This window comes from Nicotiana tomentosiformis, chromosome 2, assembly GCF_000390325.3.
Source record: "Nicotiana tomentosiformis chromosome 2, ASM39032v3, whole genome shotgun sequence".
Classification (NCBI taxonomy): domain Eukaryota; kingdom Viridiplantae; phylum Streptophyta; class Magnoliopsida; order Solanales; family Solanaceae; genus Nicotiana; species Nicotiana tomentosiformis.
Window position 1 is genome coordinate 143,987,876 of NC_090813.1, and position 23,810 is coordinate 144,011,685.

The 23,810-nt window shown below is 35.0% G+C and overlaps 2 protein-coding genes and 1 long non-coding RNA gene across 7 annotated transcripts; 2 read left to right on the top strand and 1 right to left on the bottom strand.

The window, feature by feature from the left end:
* The first annotated feature begins 2,613 nt into the window (after positions 1-2,613).
* Positions 2,614-7,159, top strand: LOC104121305 (protein FAR1-RELATED SEQUENCE 5-like). 2 transcript variants are annotated; one of them, XM_009633265.4, is made up of 2 exons: positions 2,614-5,247; positions 6,157-7,159. In XM_009633265.4, the coding sequence occupies exons 1-2, from the start codon at positions 3,061-3,063 to the stop codon at positions 6,322-6,324; spliced, it is 2,355 nt and encodes a 784-aa protein (XP_009631560.1). In that variant the 5' UTR covers positions 2,614-3,060; the 3' UTR covers positions 6,325-7,159. The 2 variants fall into 2 exon arrangements, with proteins under 2 accessions (XP_009631560.1, XP_018622095.1); XM_018766579.3 differs by lacking the exon at positions 6,157-7,159 and adding an exon at positions 5,932-6,049.
* A 2,927-nt stretch (positions 7,160-10,086) lies between these two features.
* LOC104121307 (uncharacterized) lies at positions 10,087-11,941 on the bottom strand. Of its 2 annotated transcripts, none has more exons than XM_018766581.3 (4): positions 11,664-11,941; positions 11,275-11,448; positions 10,891-11,079; positions 10,087-10,448 (listed from the first exon to the last, which is right to left on the bottom strand). In XM_018766581.3, the coding sequence occupies exons 1-4, from the start codon at positions 11,736-11,738 to the stop codon at positions 10,326-10,328; spliced, it is 561 nt and encodes a 186-aa protein (XP_018622097.1). In that variant the 5' UTR covers positions 11,739-11,941; the 3' UTR covers positions 10,087-10,325. The 2 variants fall into 2 exon arrangements, with proteins under 2 accessions (XP_018622097.1, XP_009631562.1); XM_009633267.4 differs by having other exon boundaries at positions 11,275-11,454; positions 11,664-11,934.
* Positions 11,942-18,435: 6,494 nt separating this feature from the next.
* Positions 18,436-21,754, top strand: LOC104121308 (uncharacterized). Of its 3 annotated transcripts, none has more exons than XR_691896.4 (3): positions 18,436-19,303; positions 19,427-19,607; positions 21,471-21,754. It is a non-coding gene; the product is annotated as an uncharacterized lncRNA (long non-coding RNA). The 3 variants fall into 3 exon arrangements; XR_691894.3 differs by having other exon boundaries at positions 18,445-18,749; XR_691895.4 differs by having other exon boundaries at positions 18,455-18,749; positions 19,521-19,607.
* Positions 21,755-23,810: the final 2,056 nt, after the last annotated feature.

Sequence of the window (23,810 nt, forward strand, 5' to 3'; positions counted from 1 at the left end):
GGGGGAGAAAATGGGCAGCTTTACGAGAAAATGTGAACTTGAAGTTCAAGTGATAATTCATTTGCAAAATATTGCCAGGCATATTTGCTGACCCAAAGCTAAATGTCATATTTAACTGCTAATGCTCCAAATAAAATAAAATTTATAATAAATAGAGTATGGCATGCATGAAGTATAATAGACTAATCGGTTCCAAAGATAAAACTCCTCGAAGAAGGAGATGAGCAAATGTTCAAGATGGTCATAATAAGGAGGCAAGTGCTCTAGAAGAGCACCACGATATAACACTTCATAAGACCTCATGGGAGAGGCTCAGGTACCTGAAAATAATAAGATAAAGAGATCTCAATAAGTTATGTCTTTATTGGGTAATAATAGAATCGATAAAAAAAAATGATCATCGACGATATTGTTAATATAATGTAAAGCTCAATATTATTAATATTGACGAGGATTTTGAGCTCAAATCTATCATGAAATTTGGACAGATAAATGATTGGCCAAATGAAAAATATGCAATGAAATTTGATTTCACCTAAAAAATATAAAGTTGGACGGATAGTCCCAACACCTGAAAGTATAAAGCCAGTGGAGGTATAAATGTATTCTTGTGCAAAAAAAGAAGAAGGTCAAGTCGATAGACATAAAGACAACTTGTGTCACAAGAAGAATTGTAAATATCCTGGCATTGATTATATAGAGACATGTTCTCCTGTGGTGGATGTCGCCATTTCAGGTTTTAATCTGGCAATACAAAAAAAATGGGATATGCGTATAATGGAAATCATTGAAGGATTTAAATTGTTCTGAAGCATATTAAGGTTTTCAATAAATTTATTAAATAAAGCTTTAAAAATCCTTATACGGATTGAAACAATCAGGGCGCATGTGGTATAATCGTGTGAATGAGTACCTGTTGAAAGAATGGTACAAGAATGATTCAATTTGACCTTGTGTCTTTATAAAAAGATTTGAATCTAAATTTATTATAATCACCGTGTATGTTGATGATTTAAATATCATTGGAACTCCTAGAGAGCTTTCTAAAGCAGTAGAGCTTCCTAAAGAAGTAAACTATTTAAAGAAAAAAATTTAAAATGAAAGATCTTGGAAAGACAAAATTTTGTGTTGGTCTACAAATTGAGTATATGAAAAATAGAATTTTTGTCCATCAATCAGCATACACTAAAATAATTTTAAAGCGATTCTATATGGATAAAGCACATCCATTCCGACCTCATGAAAATAATGAAGAGCTTTTTGGTCCCGAAGTACCATATCTTAGTGTAATTGGTGCACTAATGTATCTTTCTAACATTACAAGGTCTGACATAACTTTTTCAGTTAATGTCTTAACAAGATATAGCTCTGCTCCTACAAGGAGACATTGGAATGGAATCAAACACATATTGCGGTATCTAAAAGGGACTACCGATATGGGATTATTTTATGGCAATGATTGCAGTCCCGATATTGTTGGTTATGCCAATGCTGGGTATTTATATGACCCACACAAGGCTCGATCTCAAACAGGCTATTTGTTTACATATGGAGGCACTGCCATATCTTGGCGATCGACTAATCAATCAATCGTGGCTACTTCATCTAATCATGTTGAGATAATTGCTATTCATGAAGCAAGTCGAGAATGTGTATGGTTGAGGTCTATAATACACCTTATTCGAGACAAATATGGTTTGAAGTGTGACAAACTACCCACAATTTTGTATGAAGACAATGTAGCATGCATAGCCCAATTGAAGAGAGGATTTATAAATGGGATAGGACAAAGCAAATTTCACCAAAGTTATTTTTCACACATGATCTTCAAAAGAATGGTGATATCAATGTGCAACAGATCTGTTCAAGTGATAATATGGCTGATCTGTTCACCAAATCTCTACCGACGTCAACCTTCAAGAAACTAGTGTACAAGATTGGGATGCGAAGGCTCAAGGATGTGAATTGATGCTCTCATCAGGGGGAGTTAATACGCGTTGTACTCTTTTTCCTTACAAGGTTTTGTCCCACTGGGTTTTCCTTGCAAGGTTTTTAACGAGGCAACCAAAAGGCGTATTTCTAAACATGTGTACTCTTTTTCCTTCACTATAATTTTTTTCTCACAGGGTTTTTTCCTAATAAGGTTTTAACGAGGCACATTATCTATGGACATCCAAGGGGGAGTGTTATAAGAAAAATCAAATTATGGTGGATGTCTACTCTTCCTCCATGATCTTCTCAAATGCTTAATGACATATTCAATGACATATTTCTATGCTTAATGACATATTTTTCTTCACTTTTCATGCCTATATAAATGCCTTGTAATAGATAAGAAAATACACACAATTGAAGAAGAAAATCTCTTCCTTCTCTCTATCTCCATTTCTTGTTCATGTTTTACTAAATTGCTTTTATTTCATAACAACATTTCTTATTCATGTTTTACTAAATTACTTTTATTTTAAAATAATAAACACAATATTGTTTAACAACTCTAGTTTTGGTGTGTAAAGAGAAAATTGTGACAAGTTAAAGTGGTTTCCTATGTATTTGGCATGGCATCTGAAAATAGAAAAGTTTTGATATATAACGTCTTGCTTCCCTCAGAGCTACCCGGGGACTTAAAAAACAGAAAGACAACTAAGCAACGAAAATATATGGGCGAATTTGTAAACGTGTATCAAAATGAGGGTACAAAGTTTAAACCAGCATCCTTGTTCGTAAATTTCGAGCCACTCTCTCCTGTCCAATTGCTGTAAGAATTATCGCAATTCAGCTCAGTTCTCAATGCAACTGCTAACCCTAACCCAGATTTTCTCAGACCCGTGCCCAATTTCAACATTTCTCAGAACCTCAATCCTGTGCTTCCCTTTATTTTGACGGCTAAAGGTAACAACTTGAATATATAGTACAAATTACCTGCATGAAAATGTAGCCTGATAATGGTCAGTCGAAGCTACTATTGCTTTACTCTATGCAGTTTACTATCAAATTTCTCGGATACCCATTTGTATTTGAATGTGGTTTTTTAGCATAGTATATATTTAGTTGTGGAAAATGGAGTTTGAACCGTTGGGAATCAGGAATGATGTGATAGAATTTGATATGTTTGGCTTAGGAGTAGGAGACGAAACCATTGACATTGAACACCCTATTGAAGAAGGGGAAAATAATCAATTAATGGACCCTTTTGATGGTATTGTTAGTGGTAGAATTTCTGGGGATATGAATCTTGAATCTTATGAAGGAATGGAGTTTGAGTCGGAAGAGGCTGCGAAAGCCTTCTATAATTTGTATGCACGTAGGGTAGGGTTTAGTACGCGCATTAGCATGTCTAGGAGGTCTAGGCGTGACGGGGCTATTATTCAGAGGTCGTTCGTTTGTGCAAGAGAGGGGTTTCGTGTTGAGAAGGAGAAGCCTGGGCATGATGGCGGTGGTGCTAGGATTAAGAGACCCCGAGCTGAGACTAGGGTCGGGTGTAAGGCGATGTTAGTTGTTAAGATTCAGAATTCGGGGAGATGGGTTGTGTCGGGATTCGTAAAAGAACATAACCATGAGCTTGTTCCACCTGATAAGGTGCATTGCCTGCGTTCACACCGACATGTGTCGGGACCAGCTAAGTTGCTGATTGATACATTACAGGGAGCTGGAATTGGTCCGAGTGGGATAATGTCTGCCTTGATCAAGGAGTATGGTGGGATTAGTAGTGTTGGATTTACGGAACGTGATTGTAGAAATTACATGAGAAGTAGTAAACAGAGAACTCTTGGGGGTGATCCCCAGACTCTCCTTGATTATTTGAAACAAAAGCATTTGGAAAATCCATCGTTTTTCTATGCTGTGCAAGGAGATGAGGATCATTGTATGAGTAATATCTTTTGGGCTGACCCTGAGGCTCGGAGTAATTTTATTTATTTCGGTGATACTGTTACTTTTGACACCACTTACAGGTCAAACAGGTATAGGTTACCATTTGCTCCATTCACAGGGGTGAATCATCATGGACAACCAGTGCTATTTGGTTGTGCTCTCTTATTAAATGAATCTGAGGCATCTTTTAGTTGGTTGTTTAGAACTTGGCTGATGGCAATGTGTGGGAAGCCGCCACTCTCAATCACAACTGACCATGATCGAGTGATTCGTTTGGCTGTTAGACAGGTTTTCCCCGAAGCACGTCACAGGTTCTGCAAATGGCATATTTTCAAAGAATGCCAAGAGAAGTTGTCCCACTTGCTCTCCGAGCATATTAATTTTGAAGCAGAGTTTCATAAATGTGTTAGCTTTACGGAGTCCATTGAAGAGTTTGAAGCTTGTTGGTTTACCCTGATTGATAAGTATGATCTTGGGGAAAATGAGTGGCTTCAAGCCATTTACGTTGATCGCAAGCAATGGGTTCCGGTCTATTTGAGGGATACATTTTTTGCCGAAATATCTGTAATGCAGCGTAGTGACAGTATGAATTCATATTTTGATGGGTATGTGAATGCATCAACTACTCTTCAACAATTCATTAAGCTGTATGAAAAGGCTGTAGAGAGTCGCTACGAGAAGGAAGTTAAAGCAGATTACGACACAATGCATATTGGCCCCGCTCTGAAGACCCCGTCACCCATGGAGAAGCAAGCTGCTGAGATTTATACTAGGAAACTGTTCATAAAGTTTCAAGAGGAGCTCGTTGAAACACTCACATTCTTGGCAACTAAAGTTGATGATAACGAAGCAACAACTGTATTTCAGGTGGCTAAATTTGGGGAGAGTCATAAGTCTTACTTAGTTCACTACAATGTCAGGGAAATTAAAGCATCGTGTAGCTGTCAGATGTTTGAATTCTCCGGTCTCCTTTGCCGGCATATACTAACAGTCTTCAGAGTCACCAATGTTCTCACGCTTCCTCCATGTTATGTTTTAAAGCGTTGGACTAGGAATGCTAAAAGTGGTCTCATGTTGGAAGAACAGACGTGTAATTTGTTAAATAATTGTCAGGAATCTTTTAATGTCCGATATAAAAATCTTCAGCTAGAAGCCCTCAAATATGTAGATGAAGGTGTGAAAGATGAGGAATGTTACCAGGTGGCTATGGATGCCTTGCGAGAAGCTGCACATAAAGTTGCTATTGCTAAGAAAACTGATGGGGGAGTTTCTAATTCTAGTGGAACTTGCAAAGGAGAGTCTGCCACTCAGGAGAGCCATGTAAATAATCCCTTCGAGGCTCGTCAATTGGGTGGGTGTCCTTCAACACCCGTGGTAAGTTGTCTTTGATCTATCTTTTATTTCAGATTTTCTTCACCAACATTTGTTTGTTTGCTGATATTCTGTAGTTCTTGTTTTTTAAGATTGAGTGGATTCATTTTTGTCGGTTGCCTTCCGTCTTACAATGATTGCTCAGATCAGTTCTCAAGTCAAATAAAATTATACATCTGCTTAGATGAATTCTGGGAAGAGAACAACTTGATCTCCGACAAAAGGGAAATAAAGGAACTTATTATTAGGTCCTGTTCCCGTACCCAGAATAACTTCTTTCTATCTGATTGAAGTAAACAGTGGACTCACTTTTTAGATACCTTCTCTGATTTGTCAATTGCAATTAAAAGTTTAAATAAATGTGTTTTCAACTATAATTGCTGATCCTGTCATAAGATTTGTAGTTTGAATTTGACCAGTGCTTACATTTTTAGCTTATTTTGTGCCTTTGGATATCTTTCTCTGCGTTGGCTTAACATACTCCTCTGTTTTTTGGAACTTCACAAATTTTTCTGCATGTTATTATTATCATTTTATTGTAAGTAATCTGCACCTGTAACTATTAGTTATCTTGACTCGTTACTCTAAGTTGAAACATTCTAGCCTTGAGGGAGTATCTGTTGGATCATTTGTGGTATTGTTGACTTCAAATTTGATGTTTTTTATAAATTTATTTTCAGTCTGCAGATTGCTCTTTCTTTTCTCTCTGGGTTCTTCTACTTGAACAATGTTGTCTGCACTCATTATGAATTGGATAAGATGTTCACCCAACTCTAAATACCCGTTCTTTCTTTACCAAAGAACGTGGGAAAATTGGGTCCCTATATAATCCAATTGTGTAATTCATTCTCTTTATATCGACTATGTGAAACTGCTCGAGGATTCTTGACTCATCTATTGATTTCCTTGTAGGATGAGCAGGACAAGAAAATACAGAAACTTACACGGAAGCTGGAACGTGCAAGACAAAAATGTGAATTATATCGGACTAACTTATTGACAGTCTTGAAAGATATTGAGCAACTGAAGCTTCAGTTAACAGTTAAAGTTCAGAGTATTAAGTTAGGCATGAAAAATTAAGATTGTCTGTGTCGTGCATTTGAATGAATCTGCAATCCACGACGTATGTCTCACATCAGTGTGAGATATAGTTTTAGTTTCTGGTTATTATCGAGATATGGTCTAGACTCTAGAGGGCAAGTTCAAGGAACAACAGGGGAGGGGGAAGAGTACTATTGTATGTGAGAAAACCCTTTGAAGTCCTGGGTCAAAAGAGGTAACAGTTATCCCCCACTTTCCAAACCTTGGTTTTAACTGCCTTGCATCAATTTCTAGATAGTATGAGCAGTTAACTACACTACAGATTAACTAGACAAAATCTTGTCAACTTGTTAGCAGTGATTCGTTCCATTGGAGCAGCCAACTATTTTGATAACTTGGGCACTGGATCTTTTTCTAACTCATTGCAGCCTGAATCTTTAGTGGAAAAGTTGCAATCTGATCCAAACTCGGATAACTTCCCCAATTGTTCAATCAAAATCCAGCAAGAAGGCGCCGTCCTGTTCCATTGCAAGGTTCTGTTGTTTACTAATTACGTACAATATAGTAAATACATTTTGATTTTTTCAGTTCATAGTATTATTGATGATCGTGAGCAGTTCAGCATTGTAATGCGATAGAGGTTGCAGGAGCTTAGAAGTGTCGCTCAGGTTTGAGTTAGGGAATTAGGCATCCGAGATAACCAACACCAACAAATACAGTAGGATCTGTATTTTGATCGTCGAGATGAATTTACAAAACTAGTTATGCACATATTGTTAGTATTCATTATTTGCTACTTTGTTGGACATGTGTTCTATTTTTTTCATATTTAATTGAATATCCATGACTAATTAACTTTATATGTTGAGTAAATTCCATTTATCCTCCTTACTTTAAGAAGCAATACTCCCGTCACCTTTCACTTGAGACAGAAAACTTCCTTGATCTTAAATCGACGCACAACATGAGCCAGTCATCCCTGGTATTCAAAAGGTAAAAAATGTCCTTCCAACTATGGATTATAATAAAAAAGTTTACAAAATGAGGGGAAAAATCAGTTATATTGTGTTAAAATGAGTAAAATTTCATCCATAATCTTTGAAGGTAACGAAACAATACTCTGTTCATCCTTTGCATGAAACAGAAAATCCCTTTGAGTTAACATTTTCTGTTGATTTTAAAATGTTTAGATTTATGTTCATAGCACTGATGAGCTATACTAGCATTTGATATTTTTGAGTATCCAGACTAAGATTTACATAAGAATGGCCTGAATTATTTTTCAAAGTTTTTACATTACATTGACAGTTAAATTTTCTTCTATAGTAGCATTAATACAGGCAACCAAAATGGATCAAATTATATTTAAAAAATGGACGAAAATAATCCATGTCGCAAATGAAGCTATGAAGATTAGAAAATTAAACGAGGAAAAAGAGGTGTTGAATTATAATTTTTATACATTAGTATAGTGTATATTTAATTTTAATTATTGAAAAACCTACTTATTATTAACAACTTGGCCACTCTTTCCAAAAAGTGATTTTGAGTGTCAAATTACGAAAAAAACAGTATTAAGATACATTTTGAAATTCCACTATTTAAATAAAGAAGTAATTTTAAATATTGTTTTGAAAGACTTAAATTAAAACTTTATCTTTATTTAGTTAAAATGTAAAACGTAAAAAAAAATACTACATCAAGACTTTTAATCAATTTAAATGCAGTATAAAGCCCAAAAAAAAAAGTTAAAGGAGAAAAGGGTTTATTTATATTTGAAAAATAGGTGAAAACCATTACACCCCCCAACTTTGCTTTAAAAATCAAACTCCCCCCTCTACTTTGAATAATTATCATTCTTCCCCCTTTATCCTACACAATATCTATTTTGCCCTTGTCATTTTCAATTCTCACGTAGGTGGAAAACACTTTTTTTTTGTTTTATATGCTATTTTATGATTTTACCTATAATTAAATTATGTTATACTTTTATTACAAAATGGTAATATATATTTATTAAAATTATAAATAGAATAGTGATTTTATAAGTTTGTGATAAAATTAAATCTACATATTTTATGATTTTTATTTTAATATAACGCGCATTATGTATATATTTATTTATATTTTTCAGTAATAAATAGATAATCTTTTAGGAGTTTGTTATAAAATCTGCGTTTACTTTTAATAATTATTAAATTTCATGTAACTGCATTGAGTATATACTTATAAGATTCTCATTATTTTTTATTTTCGATTGTGTAAATAGATTTTTAAAATTTCTATTAATAAAACTGTTGATAAGAGCAAATTATCTTATATTAAATTTTATTCTACTCATCCTTTTTATTATTCAATGTCATTGATTATATGTTTGATTATTATTTTTTATTTTAAAAATAAAATTTAGTTATATATAGGTAAGTTCATAGTATAGATATTAGAGATGAAAAATATCATGATACTATAAAAAAATAAATAGAAAGAGATAAATATTGATAATATAGAGGTTAAAATAGGCATTTTAAAATTCAATCAAGAAACCAGTGAAAGAATGATAATTGTTCAAAATAGAAGGGGAGTTTGATTTTTTAAAGCAAAGTTCGAGGGTGTAAATGATTTTCACTCTTTGAAAATATATGGGTTAAATGAGAGAGTTTGGTAAATATAAAGTTCTTATAAGGTTATTTTTATCTTGAAAGAATTAATTTTCTCTTTTGGCTTATTGGAAGAAGTTGAAATTTGTATCTTTTTCCCAATAGTAAAAAACTACTTCTGCTACTGGTCAAATTTTTTTTTCGGGCCAAAAACCTCAAATACCCAGAACTGTTTATCTGAAGAAGAAAAAAAAAGTGCTTTTGACTTCCTATAAACTTGGCCGAACCGGCTATATTGTAGTGATTAATTAGTGATATTCTCTTTCCTAATGTTATAAGGATAATTACCATATTTAAAAAAAGACCCAACTCATGTTACTATAAGTTAAACTACGTCGCGCCTTTTCTTTTCCTAAGTCAAAACGATTTTGGTTTCTAAACTAATGAAATGTTAAACCATTTTCCATATAATATTAGGATTAGTATGTGTATAAAAAGAGTTCCAACGCCACTTGCTCAAATAATCATCCTTGACAATTTGTTATTTGACCAAGAGAGAAGTTCTAATACTCTGCTTAGTTAATATTCATGATGAAGTGTCAAAAACCTCGTGGAAAACCTTGTAAGGGGCTGAAAAATAAAGATGGAACTATTACTGGACATCTAGGGTTTTGTCCTAAATATATTCCTAGGAAATCTAGGACAAAAACAACCGTAAAAAACATTGTGAAGAAGGATCAAAAGTTTAATCCATCAACTACTCGGATTTGCTACAAGAAGGATACTACTACAAAGAGAAAAGAGAATAAATCGAATGGTGTGCAAAAGCCAAACATTTATTACTGTAAACCAATTTCAGAATACGTGATTCCAGGACCTATTCCTGATCTTGATGCATTGATGTGGGATGAAGATATGTTTATCAGTTTTTGGGATAATATTCCAGACTTGGATATATATGATGTATAGACAGAGGCAGATTTACCATATACATATTAGTTTTGCATGTGCATACCTTGTATAATTAGAGGCGGATTAATTACTATGTACACTTAATGTTGAGTTTGATTTATTGAGTTTGTATGCCGGTTGTTTTATTTTAAATTCTAAATTCGTCGTGACTGAATGTAATCTTTGAATTTATTGAAAGCATGAAGCTATTTTGGAGACATTTCATCGGACTAGATAAAAGTACCATCCCACGTGCCAAACGTATCTTGCAATGGAGCTAAGACATCTTAAACGTGTTGGGTTGATACATAATTCACCCTAAACTTACACCGAATTTACAGTTACACACTTAAACTTTGCGAGTGAACAAATCCATTCTTGTACTTTTTCAAAGTACTTTAAAAAAGATACAAACGAAAAAGAGTGATCCTGGAAACCAACATGCGTAAGGTTACGATAAACAAAGGTTCTAAACATTTCACATATCGCAGTTCAGCATCGTAGCCGGAGCCAGCCAGGCCATTTTCTGTGGGATTTCCTTCTCTTAATCCTACTCATGTTAGTACTTTGTTCTTTCTTTTTTGTCAAAGATCCTTCAATTGACAAGTCTTTTTCCTGCAGAGCAACAATTTGGTACGCAGTTATAGTTATGCATGTTTCAATTAAGAGTTTTAAGTTCTAAGTATTGGCGGTGAATAATTAAGTTATAAACACCATGTGTAAATTGACCTACAACAACAAATTAATCTTCATATGATAGCTTAGAAGATTAACTTGTTATACACAACCCTTCTATGTTTATCTCGTGGAAGTCCTATTAATTAAACAGGATAAATGCTACCAGTAGTATGTATATTCTATAAGACACAAATGATCAATATACATATTATTAACATGATAAGTTTTTCAATTGTGCAACTCACTAATTACTAAATAATCATTAAGAAGTGATGGACTGCAAAATCGTTAATTGACACATGCATAACAAGCTTATATTATTAAATTTCATGAAACGTGCGATAACTAGCTAGTTGTAGTATATCAATTTTTTTTTTACCTCAACTGCAACTGCAAGAGGGTCTTTGATCTTCTCATGGAGATTTGCTTTTTCGTCCTCGTCCTGACCTGTAAGTACTGTAGACGTAACTGAAGTATGCCCTGACTTATCAGAGAAAGAAAGTGGACCTGTTGATGAGCTCGACCTTGACAAGTTCCCTTCATCCATATCTTGGCTTATCTGGCTTAACTGCAATAGAAAAGCAAATATTTTTTGTGCATACAACTTAAAACTACTTTTTTAAAAACTTGTGCAAAAATACTTTTGACATTATCGTTATATAAAAGATAACTACAGGGCCCAAAAAAAACAAATGGATTAAATTAATTGAGTGTGTAAAAAATCAATTTACTGCCGGTAAATGTTACTAAATTTTTATTAAACCTGCAAAACTCGAGTCTCAAGGACGGAAAGTCGCTCCATGAGTGTGCCTTTGTGATGAACTTGTTCCAGAGCAGAGGACAGAGTCAGAGTCTTGCACTGATCCTCTAATTGTACTTCCGCTTTCTTATTGGGAGAATGTCTTCTTCCTGAAATGCCATGTTTCTCTTCCAGAAGCTGCAGCTGCATCTCCACGATTTTACAGTTAGCTATCCACGGTTTCGCAGTTAGTTATCAAAATTTAATTTACCCTTTTTATAGCAAAACAAATGTAATGACATTACACAAGTTTTTTTTAAGAAGATTAATTGTTTCTTTCTTTAACTCCGTACTTAGCTAAAAACTATGTTAATTTGCTATCTAGTGGAGGAGGAGGAGGGGGAAAGACTCACGAGACGATCAAGTCGATCTAACCGTGGAAGAGTAGGCAAGGAAGAAGCCAAGTATTGATTTTCTTGCTGGATCATGATGCGTCGTAACAAACAAGGGCCTTATTTTTCTCTACTGCTATAATGTATGCTATATATGAATAGTAGTACAAATTTTATGAATATATGGTGTTTCTATATGCCAATATTATTGAGTATTTATCAAGTCACCCTTTCTTGCGTATAAAAGAAGAGAGAGAATGCAGAAATGGACACACAGCTTCTGGAATCTGAACAGTGATAGCTAAGCTAGCTTTCAATGAAGTTGAAAAAGCAGTTGGTGATACTTTATAGTGGTAGAAGCCAATTAACAATGGGGACGTGGGGGTATTAAATGACAACCAACAAGCCATACCCTTTTGTCATCTTCCTGATTCATTGCTCTTCAACTTGCAGATTTTTTAATTTTTAATTCTCATCTTATCATGAGCTATATCTCATATCTATCATTCTATCTCAACGACTTGCCTGTTTTCTTTTCCTTTTCGCTTGCTTCCTGCCCTTTCTGCGTGAACAATTATATCTTGACAAGTCAAAGTTTGTCGCATTGTGTAAGTATAGTCACGCTGTGAAAAATTGCCCGCATTTCTCCTTCGCCGGCAAGTGGTTAGCTAGCTTGGGGTAACCTTGTTAAAAATCAATAATTTAGGTAAGAGTAAGTACTACGTGACAAATAATGACACATAAGTACGGTTGCATCTTACAATAATAATAACATGAGCTATTAGTAATAATTTTTTTCCGCCCAGGCTCAATTATTTTTTTCCCATAACAAAAATAATTTTTTAAAATTATTATAAATATACTGATCGATTTCGGTCGGTATTAGTGGTCAAAAATGGTCAACCAATTATAAATTATTGTTATTTTCAATATATATATATTTAACAATATAAATTGTACATATAATACACACACACACACACACACATATATATATATATATATATATATATATATATATATATATATATATATATACAACGACTTTATCAAGTAGACTCGATCAATGTTGAGAAGAAATCATTAATGGCAGGTGGTCTCTCTCATGAAGAAGAAGAGGGAAGGAAACTTCTAGGTTTTCAGACAAATGAAACCGTTTCAGATACTTCTAAGTCAAAGACATATTTGGACTCCTCTCATTTGGTTTCTCCACGTGGCCTCATCTCAACGGTTGTGCAAAGATATGATGGATTAAATAATGGCCATTCAGATGAGCAGCACCACAACTTATTTCACAATTGCACAACATTGGATCCCAATCTTAAAAATTTATCACATGAAACGTGTACATAGCAGAGAGAATATTTTTCAGTTAATTTTGTTATTAGCTTGCAAATAGGATTTAGACACCTGTATAGATGGTTACTTTGATTCTTTTATTTTTCATAGAATAGTTCTATATATACATTGTCTCTGTACAAAATGAATACACAGAAAATTTCTACAAGATTGTTTCATTTCTTTTTCAGTCTTTCGTGGTATCAGAGCAGTAGCTCGTTTCTGTGAAAATCAGCTTCTTCTTCCTCCTTTTGTGTCATAACACCTCATCATGACTGGAACAACAGACACCATTGTTGCTCAGTTTTCATCTGCTAATGCAGTCAATTTCGATGTAAATCACCCATACTTTCTCCATTTATCAGATGCACTAGGAATGAGTCTTATGAATGCAGTGTTTGATGGAAGAGGTTTTCAAGGCTGGAGGAGATCAGTTTTGATTGCTCTCTCAGCAAAGAACAAGTTAGTCTTCATTGATGGAAAATGCCATGCTCCTGCTATCACTTCCAATGAGTATCATCCATGGACAAGATGTAATGATATGGTGACCCCCTGGTTGCTAAATTCATTGTCCAAAGACATTGGGGATAGTGTCATATATTTCAAATCTGCCAAAGACCTCTGAACCAGTCTTGAGCACAGGTTTGGAAGGTCAAATAGAGCTAAGTTGTACCACCTGCGCAAAGAACTATCCAGTTTAGTACAGAGAACCAGTGGCATAGTAGGGTACTTTACAAAACTCAAACGTCTATGGGATAAATTAGACTCTTTAATTTGTGATGTTAAGTGTGTTTGTGTTTGTGTGTGTTCTGGAAAACAAAAACTGGAAAAATCCCTAGAAGATAAACGGCTTATACAATTTCTCATGGGTTTGAATGGTGTTTATGGATAGGCAAGGGGAAATATTTTGATGATAAACCCTTTACCTAGCATAGACCATGCCTATTCTCTTGTTAACAAGATGAAAGTCAGAGAAAGATCTATATGAATCCTCTTCTCTCTGCTGATTTTTCATCTTTCATGGTAGGCACTCAAGCTAACCTTGCAGCACAAGGGAATTTTGTGCAAAGGAACAACAAACAGAGCCAAAGAAACACTGGACAATTTCAGCAATCCCAGAAATCAGGGAACAACATGCAATTCCAAAGATCAGGAAACAATATGCAGAAAACTGGAAGCACACCACAAAGAAATTTTGTTTCAAAAGGAAAGAAGCACAAGTTCAATCCTAATCCATCTTGCACCCATTGTAAGAAAATTGGACATTCAGTGGGAGATTGCTATAGAATCATTGGTTTTCCTGAAGATTTTGAATTCACTAATCCTAGAGGTTCTCAAGTTCAATTCAGAAGCAATGGAGTTATCACAGGGGAACAGGGAGAGGATGCAAACAACTACACTGAAGTTCTAAATCAGCACCTTTCCAAGGATCAATTTTCACAGTTGGTCCAGATGATAAAGCAAGTGAAGGTTCTAGATACATAGAGTTTTAATTCAGAAATAAATACAAATGCAGTAGCTGGTACTATTATGAAATACACTGGAAGTGTTTTTTAATTTTTAACACTAATACCTGGATAATTGATTCAGGAGATTCAGAGCATATGTGTTTTGATTCAAATGCTTTTATTTCTTTAAAACCCCTTCCATTTCCCTCATATATAAATCTGCCTAACTCTTTTAAGGTGACAGTCACACATACTGGGAGAATTCCTATTTCTGTTGATTTCATTTTAGAAAAAGTTCTTCATGTTCCCAGTTTCAAATATAACCTATTATCAGTCAATAGGTTTTGTGTTCAGTTTCACTACATAATCTTATTCACTGATAATCTATGTCGCTTGCAGGCCCCTTTAATGAAGATGGCTCAAGTTTTTGGTGAAGAAAGAGAAGGATTATATATGTTGCAGCCTAATGTTGATACGATTAACTCAAAGGAGAAAAGCTTTTTATCTTCAAATCAAAGTGTTTTTAGTCAAGTTTCAGTTGTTTTTCCTTTTTCTGCAAATGCAGCTTCTGATGTAAACCTTTGGCATATTAGATTGGGACATTTGCCTTTTTTATCAATGAAGCATCTCAGTTTTATTTTACTCCCTTCTAGTTCTGAATGTTTATGTGATATTTGTCCTAAAGCTAGGCAAACTAGGATTCCTTTTGCTTTGAGTCAAATTACTTCCAAAAGAGCATTTGAATTAATTCATGTTGATACATGGGGACCCTATAAGGAACCTACTTATAATGGATTTAAGTACTTCTTGACTATTGTGGATGATTTTAGCAGAGACACTTGGACTTTCCTGTTAAGCACAAAATCTAATGCCTTTTCAGTTTTGAAGGACTTTCTCACTATGGTTGAAAGGAAATTTGGGGTGAAGGTCCAGAAACTAAGGACAGATAATTCATTTGAACTAGGAAAATGCTCTCAACAGGCTGCTTTTCTTAGTTCCCAAGGGATTTTGTATCAAACATCTTGTGTAGCCACACCTCAACAGAATCAGATTGTTGAAGGAAGCACATGCATTTTCTAGAAATGGCAAGGGCTTTACTGTTTCAATCAAAGGTACCTATTCTATATTGGGGAGAATGTTTATTGATTGCCACTTATTTGATCAACAGGCTTCCCTCTAAGGTACTTCATGGCAAGACACCTTTTTCTATCTGGTTTAACCAATCACCTTCTTATGAAATACTTAAGAGTTTTAGATGTCTTTATTTTGCATCTACCCTGTCTGGTGGGATAAACAAATTTGAGCCAATGGTTAAGACTTGTGTTTTCTTAGGATATCCCATGGGTCAAAAGGGTTATAAAGTGCTAGAATTGGATACAAAGAGAGTTGTTGTATCCAGGGATGTTCACTTTCATGAAACCAAACTTCCTTTTGCCTCCAACACCTCATCTACAGATCTTATCTTCCCTACTTCTACACTAGTAGAAACAAGCTTTCCTGACCAACCTTTCCTTTACCTGAACCTAGCATTCCTCAAACACCCAGTCCTTCTATAACTCACTCACCATCTATCACTACTCTTCAATCCCCTCATTCCTCTGGTTCTCCTAGCTATGGGGAGCATCACACACCTACACCAGCAGTGAGAAAATCCACCAGAGTCACTAAATGGCCTAGTCATCTAAAGGATTTCATTTGTAACAACATATACCTAACAACCTTGACTACCTCATATTTTGTTCATCCTTCCCAACCTAATATTTTTTCTTTTGGAGCCTTTTCTAGTCATAATCAGCAGGTAATGCAGTCTATATTAGCAATCTCAGAGCCTAGTAGCTTCTCTGAAGCCTCTAAGCATCAAGGCTGGCAGCAAGCAATGCAATCAGAGATTGATGCTTTGGAAGTTAATCACACTTGGGATGTGGTTATCTTACCAAAGGAAAAGAAAGCTTTACCTTGTAAGTGAGTCACAAGGTAAATCATAATTTAGATGGGTCAGTTGAAGGGCTTAAAGCACGACTAGTGGTCGGGGAGATATTCAGCGAGAAGGCATAGACTACACCGAAACATTTTTCCCTGTAGTAAAGATGACCACTATACAATGCTTATTAGCCATTGCAGTCAAGAAAAATTGGTCTATTCATCAAATGGACGTCAATAATGCATTTCTACATGATACTTTGCAAGAACAGGTCTTTATGAAATTTTCAGTAGGTCTATCTCCACCTACTGACAACCATGTCTGTTTACTGAAGAAGTTACTATATGGTTAAAACAGGTGTCACGACAATGGTATGCCTGTTTTGCCGGTGCTTTAAGTTATAAAGGCTACTCATCATCTCTAAATGATTATTATTTATTCTTTAAAAGGAGGAATAACCTAATCTCAGTTGTATCAGTTTATGTAGACGACATAATCATTAGTGGAGATGACACAGAAGAAATTACTGACCTTAAATCTTTTCTCAACACTGAATTCAAAGTCAAGGACTTGGGAAACTTACATTACTTTATAGGCATGGAAATACTTAGAGAAAAACAGGGCATTATTATGTGTCAAAGGAAATACACCATGAATTTATTGAAGGAATTTGGTGTCTCTGATCTCTCATGTGTTTCTTCGCCTCTAGAGCCTTCTGCCAAGTTGCATGCTGAAGAAGGGCCTTTTCTCAGTGATCCCACCATTTATCGACACCTTGTGGGGAAGTTGAACTACTTAACCCATACAAGGCCCGATTTATCCTTTGCAATGTTGAAATTGAGTCAGTATATGCAGCAGCCCCGCTCTTCTCACTTCACAGCTACATTTCGAGTATTACGATACTTGAGATCAGACCCAGGATTAGGGATTCTTCTAAACTCAGATCCCTCACTTTCCTTGTTAGCATTTTGTGATGCCGACTGGGCTTCTTGTCCAAACAATTAAAGATCTGTAAGAGGCTTCTACATCACTCTTGGGGGATCTCCAATTTCTTGGAAATCAAAGAAACAAGCCTCTGTTTCTTATCATCAACTGAAGCAGAGTATCACTCAATGCGTAGAGTTGTTGCTGAGCTCACTTGGCTCATGCGTCTTCTCTCCGATATCTCTGTATCATTGTCTTTGCCGGTGCCGGTCTTCTCTAATAGTAAAGCATCCATCAACATTGCTCGAAACCCCGTCTTCTACAAAAGAATGAAGCATGTGGAACTCGATTGCCACTTCATTCGGCAACAGTTTCTTTTCGGACTAATTTCCCTTTCTTATGTTCCATCCTCGTCTCAACTCGCCGATCTATTCACCAAATCTCTCTCAGGTCCTTCACAGAGATCCGCCATTGGCAAGCTGGGGGTAATTTATTTACTCTCTACCTTAAGGGGGGATGTTGAGAAGAAATCATTAATGGCGGTTGGTCTCTCTCATGAAGAAGAAGAGGGAAGGAAACTTCTAGGTTTTCAGACAAATGAAACTATTTCGGATACTTCTAAGTCAAAGACATATTTGGACTCCTCTTATTTGGTCTCTCCACGTGGTCTCATCTCAACGGTTATGCAAAAATATGATGGATTAAATAATGTCCATTCAGATGAGCAGCACCACAACTTATTTCACAACTGCACAATATTGGAACCCAATCTTAAAAATCTATCACATGGAACGTGTACATAGCAGAGAGAATTCTTTAGTTAATTTTTTTATTAGCTAGCAAATAGGATTTAGACACCTATATAAATGGTTACTTTTATTCTTTTATTTTTCATAGAATAGTTCTATATATACATTGTCTATGTACAAAATGAATACGTAGAAAATTTTCACAAGATTATTTCATTTCTTTTACTGTCTTTCAATTATATATATACACTACAAGAAATATAGTTTTCAGTGGAAACCTTTTCTGGCGACGAAAAGAGTTGTTACAATACTAAGGGTTTTAGTGGTGACCTGGATAGTTGCCACATTAAGTAACATATTAGTGGCGATAAAAAAAGAGCCACAAATAGGTGCAACTAAAATCAAATTTTTTCCTCACTTGAAAAATAAATTTTGGCTAAAAGATTCGTTTGTGGCGACTGATGAATTGTCGCCACTAATATGAGGTTGTTGTAGCGACTTGGAAGCCGCCCCTAGATATACCAATCTATTGTACAGCGAATTTGTCACTAATGCTTTTGGTTTTAAAATGAAAGGTTACAAAAACAAACCCTAGACAAACGAGAAAAAACACCGCCAAAATCATTTTCTACAATACACTTCTCAACAACGTTCCCTCGGCTGGGAACTTTTGGATCCTCTATCCCTTTGCTGTTACCCGGCGAACTCATCGACAATTCCTTTATCGGTAAATATTTTCGTCGGTTCCTCTCTCTCTATCTCTCTCTTCCCTTTTAGAGTTCTTACCTTTAGCTCTGTTTTAACTGTGAATCTTAGCTCGTGCAAATATAAATAAGTTCTTCTATTCTATTTCTTCTTTGCCTTCTTGTATCTTGAAGTCTTTTAACTCTATAGTGAAAAAAGCCCCTTTCTAAAAGTTTTTGCTATTTTCTTAACCTAAATAAAAATGGCGAGAGCGGGACTAGATGAAAATTGGAAGGAGTAATTGACAATTATGGAGTACATTTGAGATTTTTCATGCTGGGTATGAGACAATATTTTTTTGGCAAAGCATGAGAAGATTTTATCAATATTTTCTTGACAAAGCATGAGAAGATTTTATCAATATTTTCTTGACAAAGCATGTGGACAAGTGGCCTTTCTATGATACTTTCCGAAGGAATGGAGTTCCTCTCAATTTGTTGCTCATAGCTGATGATTTTGCCTCTTAATTTTTGGGAGTATGTTGGTGGTATTAGAGCTCACTATCTGTTAATAAACTGGAGATCTCTATTTTGATTGGTAAAGTAAATTACGATATTTTGTATTGGAACATAAATTGGTTTCTACTTAAATTGAAATAACTTACTAGAGAAGGATGATGCTTAATTGAAATTGTTTTTGGTTCATTGTGCCCTATAACAGATCCTCATTTGGATGTGCATATGGTGTTTCCAATTACTCATGTCGTAAAATATTAAAAATTCTACACGCATGAAAATATTTTCCTAATGCTCAGTTATACGGACCATCGGTGATGATTGTCGAGTTTGAGCACATAGTACCTGATTTTAAGAAGCAGATGCTGATATCATCATCGTTTACTGTAAGCAATCTTCCACCATTAAATTATATTATAGAATAAATTAGAAAATGCCTTGGTTTGTTTGAGGCTCCCTTTATTACAATTGGTGTTGATTTCTGTTCACTTTTATTAAAATTTGAACTTGAAATCTGGTAAATCGAGCAATATTTAATTATCGTTTCATATACGAAAGAAATTATTTGCCAAATATTAAGATCTTGTATCTACATTCCATGAAACAATAGTCAATATGTAGTATCAACTAAAGATAAGATAATTTCTTTATTTTTGTTTTATTCTTTTTAATAGTCTACAAAATTCGAAACCTTGTCTGGAAAATCGTATGTTCAACCTTGCTTTTGTTCTTCTAGTTGGTGGCTTTATTAAGTTTTGTGTTAGCTCTTACTCTATTGTATTTGGGTGGAGATGCACTTTAATTTTTCTTGCCTCTTCCATGAGTGTTTTCCTTTTCATATGCTTGGCATAGTACAAATTTTTAACATAAAGTTACTCATTGATTTGAATATTTTGGCATAAGTTTATGATTTGAGAGAGAGTGATATGCAATTAAAGCTATTTTAAAAATGTACAACTGTGAATTTATTTTGCACAGTTAAGAAATGGAGGGGCAGATGCCAGGTGATAACAGTTCTAGGTCATTATCAAAATTATGATTTTTGACTTTGTCTCAAGTAAAAGATGACATTTTGTTGGTAACATACCAAAATATATTTTTTCTCTCTGCCCTAAGTGTATTAAGTCTTTCATTAAATAGAAATTGAAATTTTTCTTTCCTTACGACATAGTTAAGACTTTTCATGTTTTTAATGACTTAGATGAGTTTTGAGATAGGTTGACATGTGATTTCTTCCTTTCCTTCTGGTTTTTATTAATTACCATTTCCTTATGACATGTGATAAAGGAAATTCAACCATTTCCTTCTTGTATCTTGAAGTCAGTTATAGAAAAGTTGTTAGGCCAGGAGGAGTGCCTATTCTAGAACTAACTTCTAAGCTTTGAAATGGTTGAATTTCATAAAATGTCTTCTAATGAACTGACTATATCAATGCAATATGAGTTGCATATGCTTTATTATCTACTCTGAGCTCATGTTTTTCTATGACCTTTTTTTCCTTACATATTTAAATAGAAGTACATATTATATCACAACTAATGCTATTTGGCATGATTTCTGGTCTTAAACCAAAGAGAAAATACTACTCCAGTAGATTTCACTTTTTTATGCAAAATCCTTATTACAGAGAAGTACTTAACAAACCAGATTCATAGGAAAGGATCTTGGGAAGTTACTGGTATATGCTATTTTTTTCTTTAGTATCAAAATCTGTTAATAAAATTATTTTTGTTCACTGAACACCAGATATGTTTCAGTAAGTTTCATAATACACGGTAAAATTTAGCTTAAATTTCTTGCTTACTCTGTTGTTGATCACCATATAAAGGTTCCATTGCTGACAAGATAGCATAGTGTGAGTTTATAGCTTGAGATAAGAACTAGAAGGGAAATGCAATCAATGTTCCTTCTACTAGATATAACTGAATAGGTTTCTGGATCTTTTGGATGCACAGACAATTTTATGTTCAAAACTTAATATTACTTATTCCACTAGGCTTACAGTGGAAATTCAGTCAAACTTGAAAAAGTCTTTTACACCTTCGAGAAAGCGTATCGGAAGACCCAACTTTCGCTTAAAATCCCAGTTTGGATGAGCATAAATTTTTTGAAAGATATTCACTTGCCATAGTTCTCTGTGGTTGTAGTAGACATTTCCTTTTTATATGCTTTCATTTAGTACTTGGCTTAGGATCAACTCTTTTTTGTATGCATGCATATATTACTGTTATTCTTTGTTTTTTTAATAGAAAGGAGATAGTACTTCAACAATGGGGAAATGAAGTTGCTCAAGGAGTGGCCTGAAGACATTAGAGTAACTTGAACATATTGGAATAGTTTGAAGACGTATTCCTTTGGTTTTTTTTTCTTAAAATAGAGAAGGGATAAGGTTATTTAATAAGTAGGAGTTCGAACACATTTGATGTTCTTTTTCCATGTGTATATGCAATGACAATGTATTTATGGAGCGTAATGTAATTTGTTGCAGACTATTTGGTAATGAAAAGTTTCTATACAATTTTATTTAAGAGTATCTGTGGTGTTCATTATAATGATAATGCTATCGGCAAATTAGCAGGAATACTATTGGGTATTGCATTATTATCATTTTTGTAAAAAGAAAGAGGCTTTAGTGGCGACTCTAGCTGCCACAAAAAGAAAATCTTACCGTGGCAACAAGAAAAACGTCACTGAATGTCATTTCTAGCGACTACAGTCTCCACTATATGTCATTATTTAGTAACGACCCACCTAAATTCAATTTTGTGAAACATGTTTTTGAGGCGACCTCAGTTGCTACACTGTGTACTATTAGAGTCACCACAATAATCGTTCAGTAATGGTAGTGCTTGGAGCGAGCCCATAGTCGCTGCTAAAAACATGTAGTGGCGACTTTCTTACCATTTGTAGCGACATTAGCTGCCACAAAAAGGCAGATTTCTTGTAGTGATAATGTTTATCATTCGTATGCTTTCGTATAAATTATACTTCATATCCGTATACGTGTAATAAATTATAATAGAGGTAGAATGTTTGTCCGAAAGTTCAACCCTTTCTAGTGTTGACGTAGGATTAATTTACATGGACTATTATTTAATTAGGTTGATGCAACTAACAAAATTTTTAAAGTGTCATTCAGTGACTTCGTGAGTCAATTTGGCTATGATGCTGTATATTCTACATTTGAGGCATGGTTTAAAGAGTGTGTAAGTGCAACTTACATACTTTCTCACATGTGAATATACATACTTGGTCACTTGTGAATATACTAGCTCATTTGTGATTTTTTTAACACTACATGTAGGTCAATAATCCAAACAACAATGTTAATCAATTTTTGAAAGATATATCTTGGGGACCTGCACCTACGGTTACAACTATGTCTAAGTATGTTGTGAATGGTTATAAATTTCACACTGAGGAATGCTCCAAGTATAAAAAAGCAATAACGGTGGTGTGTGTGTTAAAGATGGTGAAGCCAACCAAGATGGGGAAAATGATTATTGCGGTGTGATCAAAGAGATTATAGAGTTATCATATTCAGGTTGGCCAAATAAGAAGATCATACTTTTCCTATGCAAGTGGTTTGACCCAACACCTAGAAGAGGTACAAATGTATGCTCGCAGTATAACATAATTGAGGTTAATAAAAAGAGGGAGTATGACCGCTTTGATCCTTTTATAATTGCAAAAAATCTTAGGCAAGTGTATTATGCTTCATATCCATTACGGAGGGATAAGGATGATTGGCTGGTTGTAATCAAAACTAAGCATGTTGGTAGGGTGAAAGTTGAGAATGTGCTAGATGTTGCTTATAAAAACGATACCTCAAGTGTTAACCAAATGGTGGATGATCAGTTAGAAAATGACTTGGAGCATCCTCAATGCATATTAGAAGATGACTAGCATGTTAGTTTTTTTTCAAGTGCTCTCAACATATATAGATTATATTCTCAATTCTAACATTTTCTTTAATTTATGCAGATGATCGGTAGGGGTCTAGGTAGGTCTAGGAAGGATAAAAGGTCTATTGATCATGAGGATAGTGCTACACACTCGCTTTCTTCCACTCCACACTTGCATCCCTCCACTGCTGATGGCCGATATCAATCTTCTAGGCACACATCTTTTCCACCAAATCTATCTACTCATCAGACTACCTACCATTAGCCCCCCAGCAGTATTCTTACCATTCTCCACCACAGGGCTATACCCCGCTTCATCCACATAATCTTGCATATAGTTACATGGGTACACCGAGTCAGCAGTCACACATCCATGTGGTTATATGCCCGTCATCTGCTCCATTTGCTTCACCACCAGCTGGATCACACCCATCTAGATTTCAGCCACCCAAATCACAGCAGAGGTCTGGATTGCAGCAGGGGTCTAGATCGCATCCATCTTCATTAGCGACCCCGTCTCCCCCTCCACGGAGTTCGTCTCCTAGCATTTCTAGACTTCGCCTTCGGGATAGTAGCGCTGAGCCAGATGCCTCCCCTTCTACGCACGCTTTAGATTCACCGGTGGATGATGATCCAGAGGAAGTGCGGTATGATCATTATTATAAGATGATCATCAGGCCTGAG

Excerpts from the sequence above, each read along its gene's own strand:
- LOC104121305 (XM_009633265.4), top strand. The coding sequence starts at position 3,061 with ATGGAGTTTGAACCGTTGGGAATCAGGAATGATGTGATAGAATTTGAT. Across the intron at positions 5,248-6,156 it reads GGTGTCCTTCAACACCCGTG|GATGAGCAGGACAAGAAAAT; the intron begins GTAAGTTGTCTT and ends ATTTCCTTGTAG.
- LOC104121307 (XM_009633267.4), bottom strand. The coding sequence starts at position 11,738 with ATGATCCAGCAAGAAAATCAATACTTGGCTTCTTCCTTGCCTACTCTT. Across the intron at positions 11,455-11,663 it reads TAGATCGACTTGATCGTCTC|CTGCAGCTTCTGGAAGAGAA; the intron begins GTGAGTCTTTCC and ends GTGGAGATGCAG. Across the intron at positions 10,449-10,890 it reads CTCTTGCAGTTGCAGTTGAG|GAAAAAGACTTGTCAATTGA; the intron begins GTAAAAAAAAAA and ends GTTGCTCTGCAG.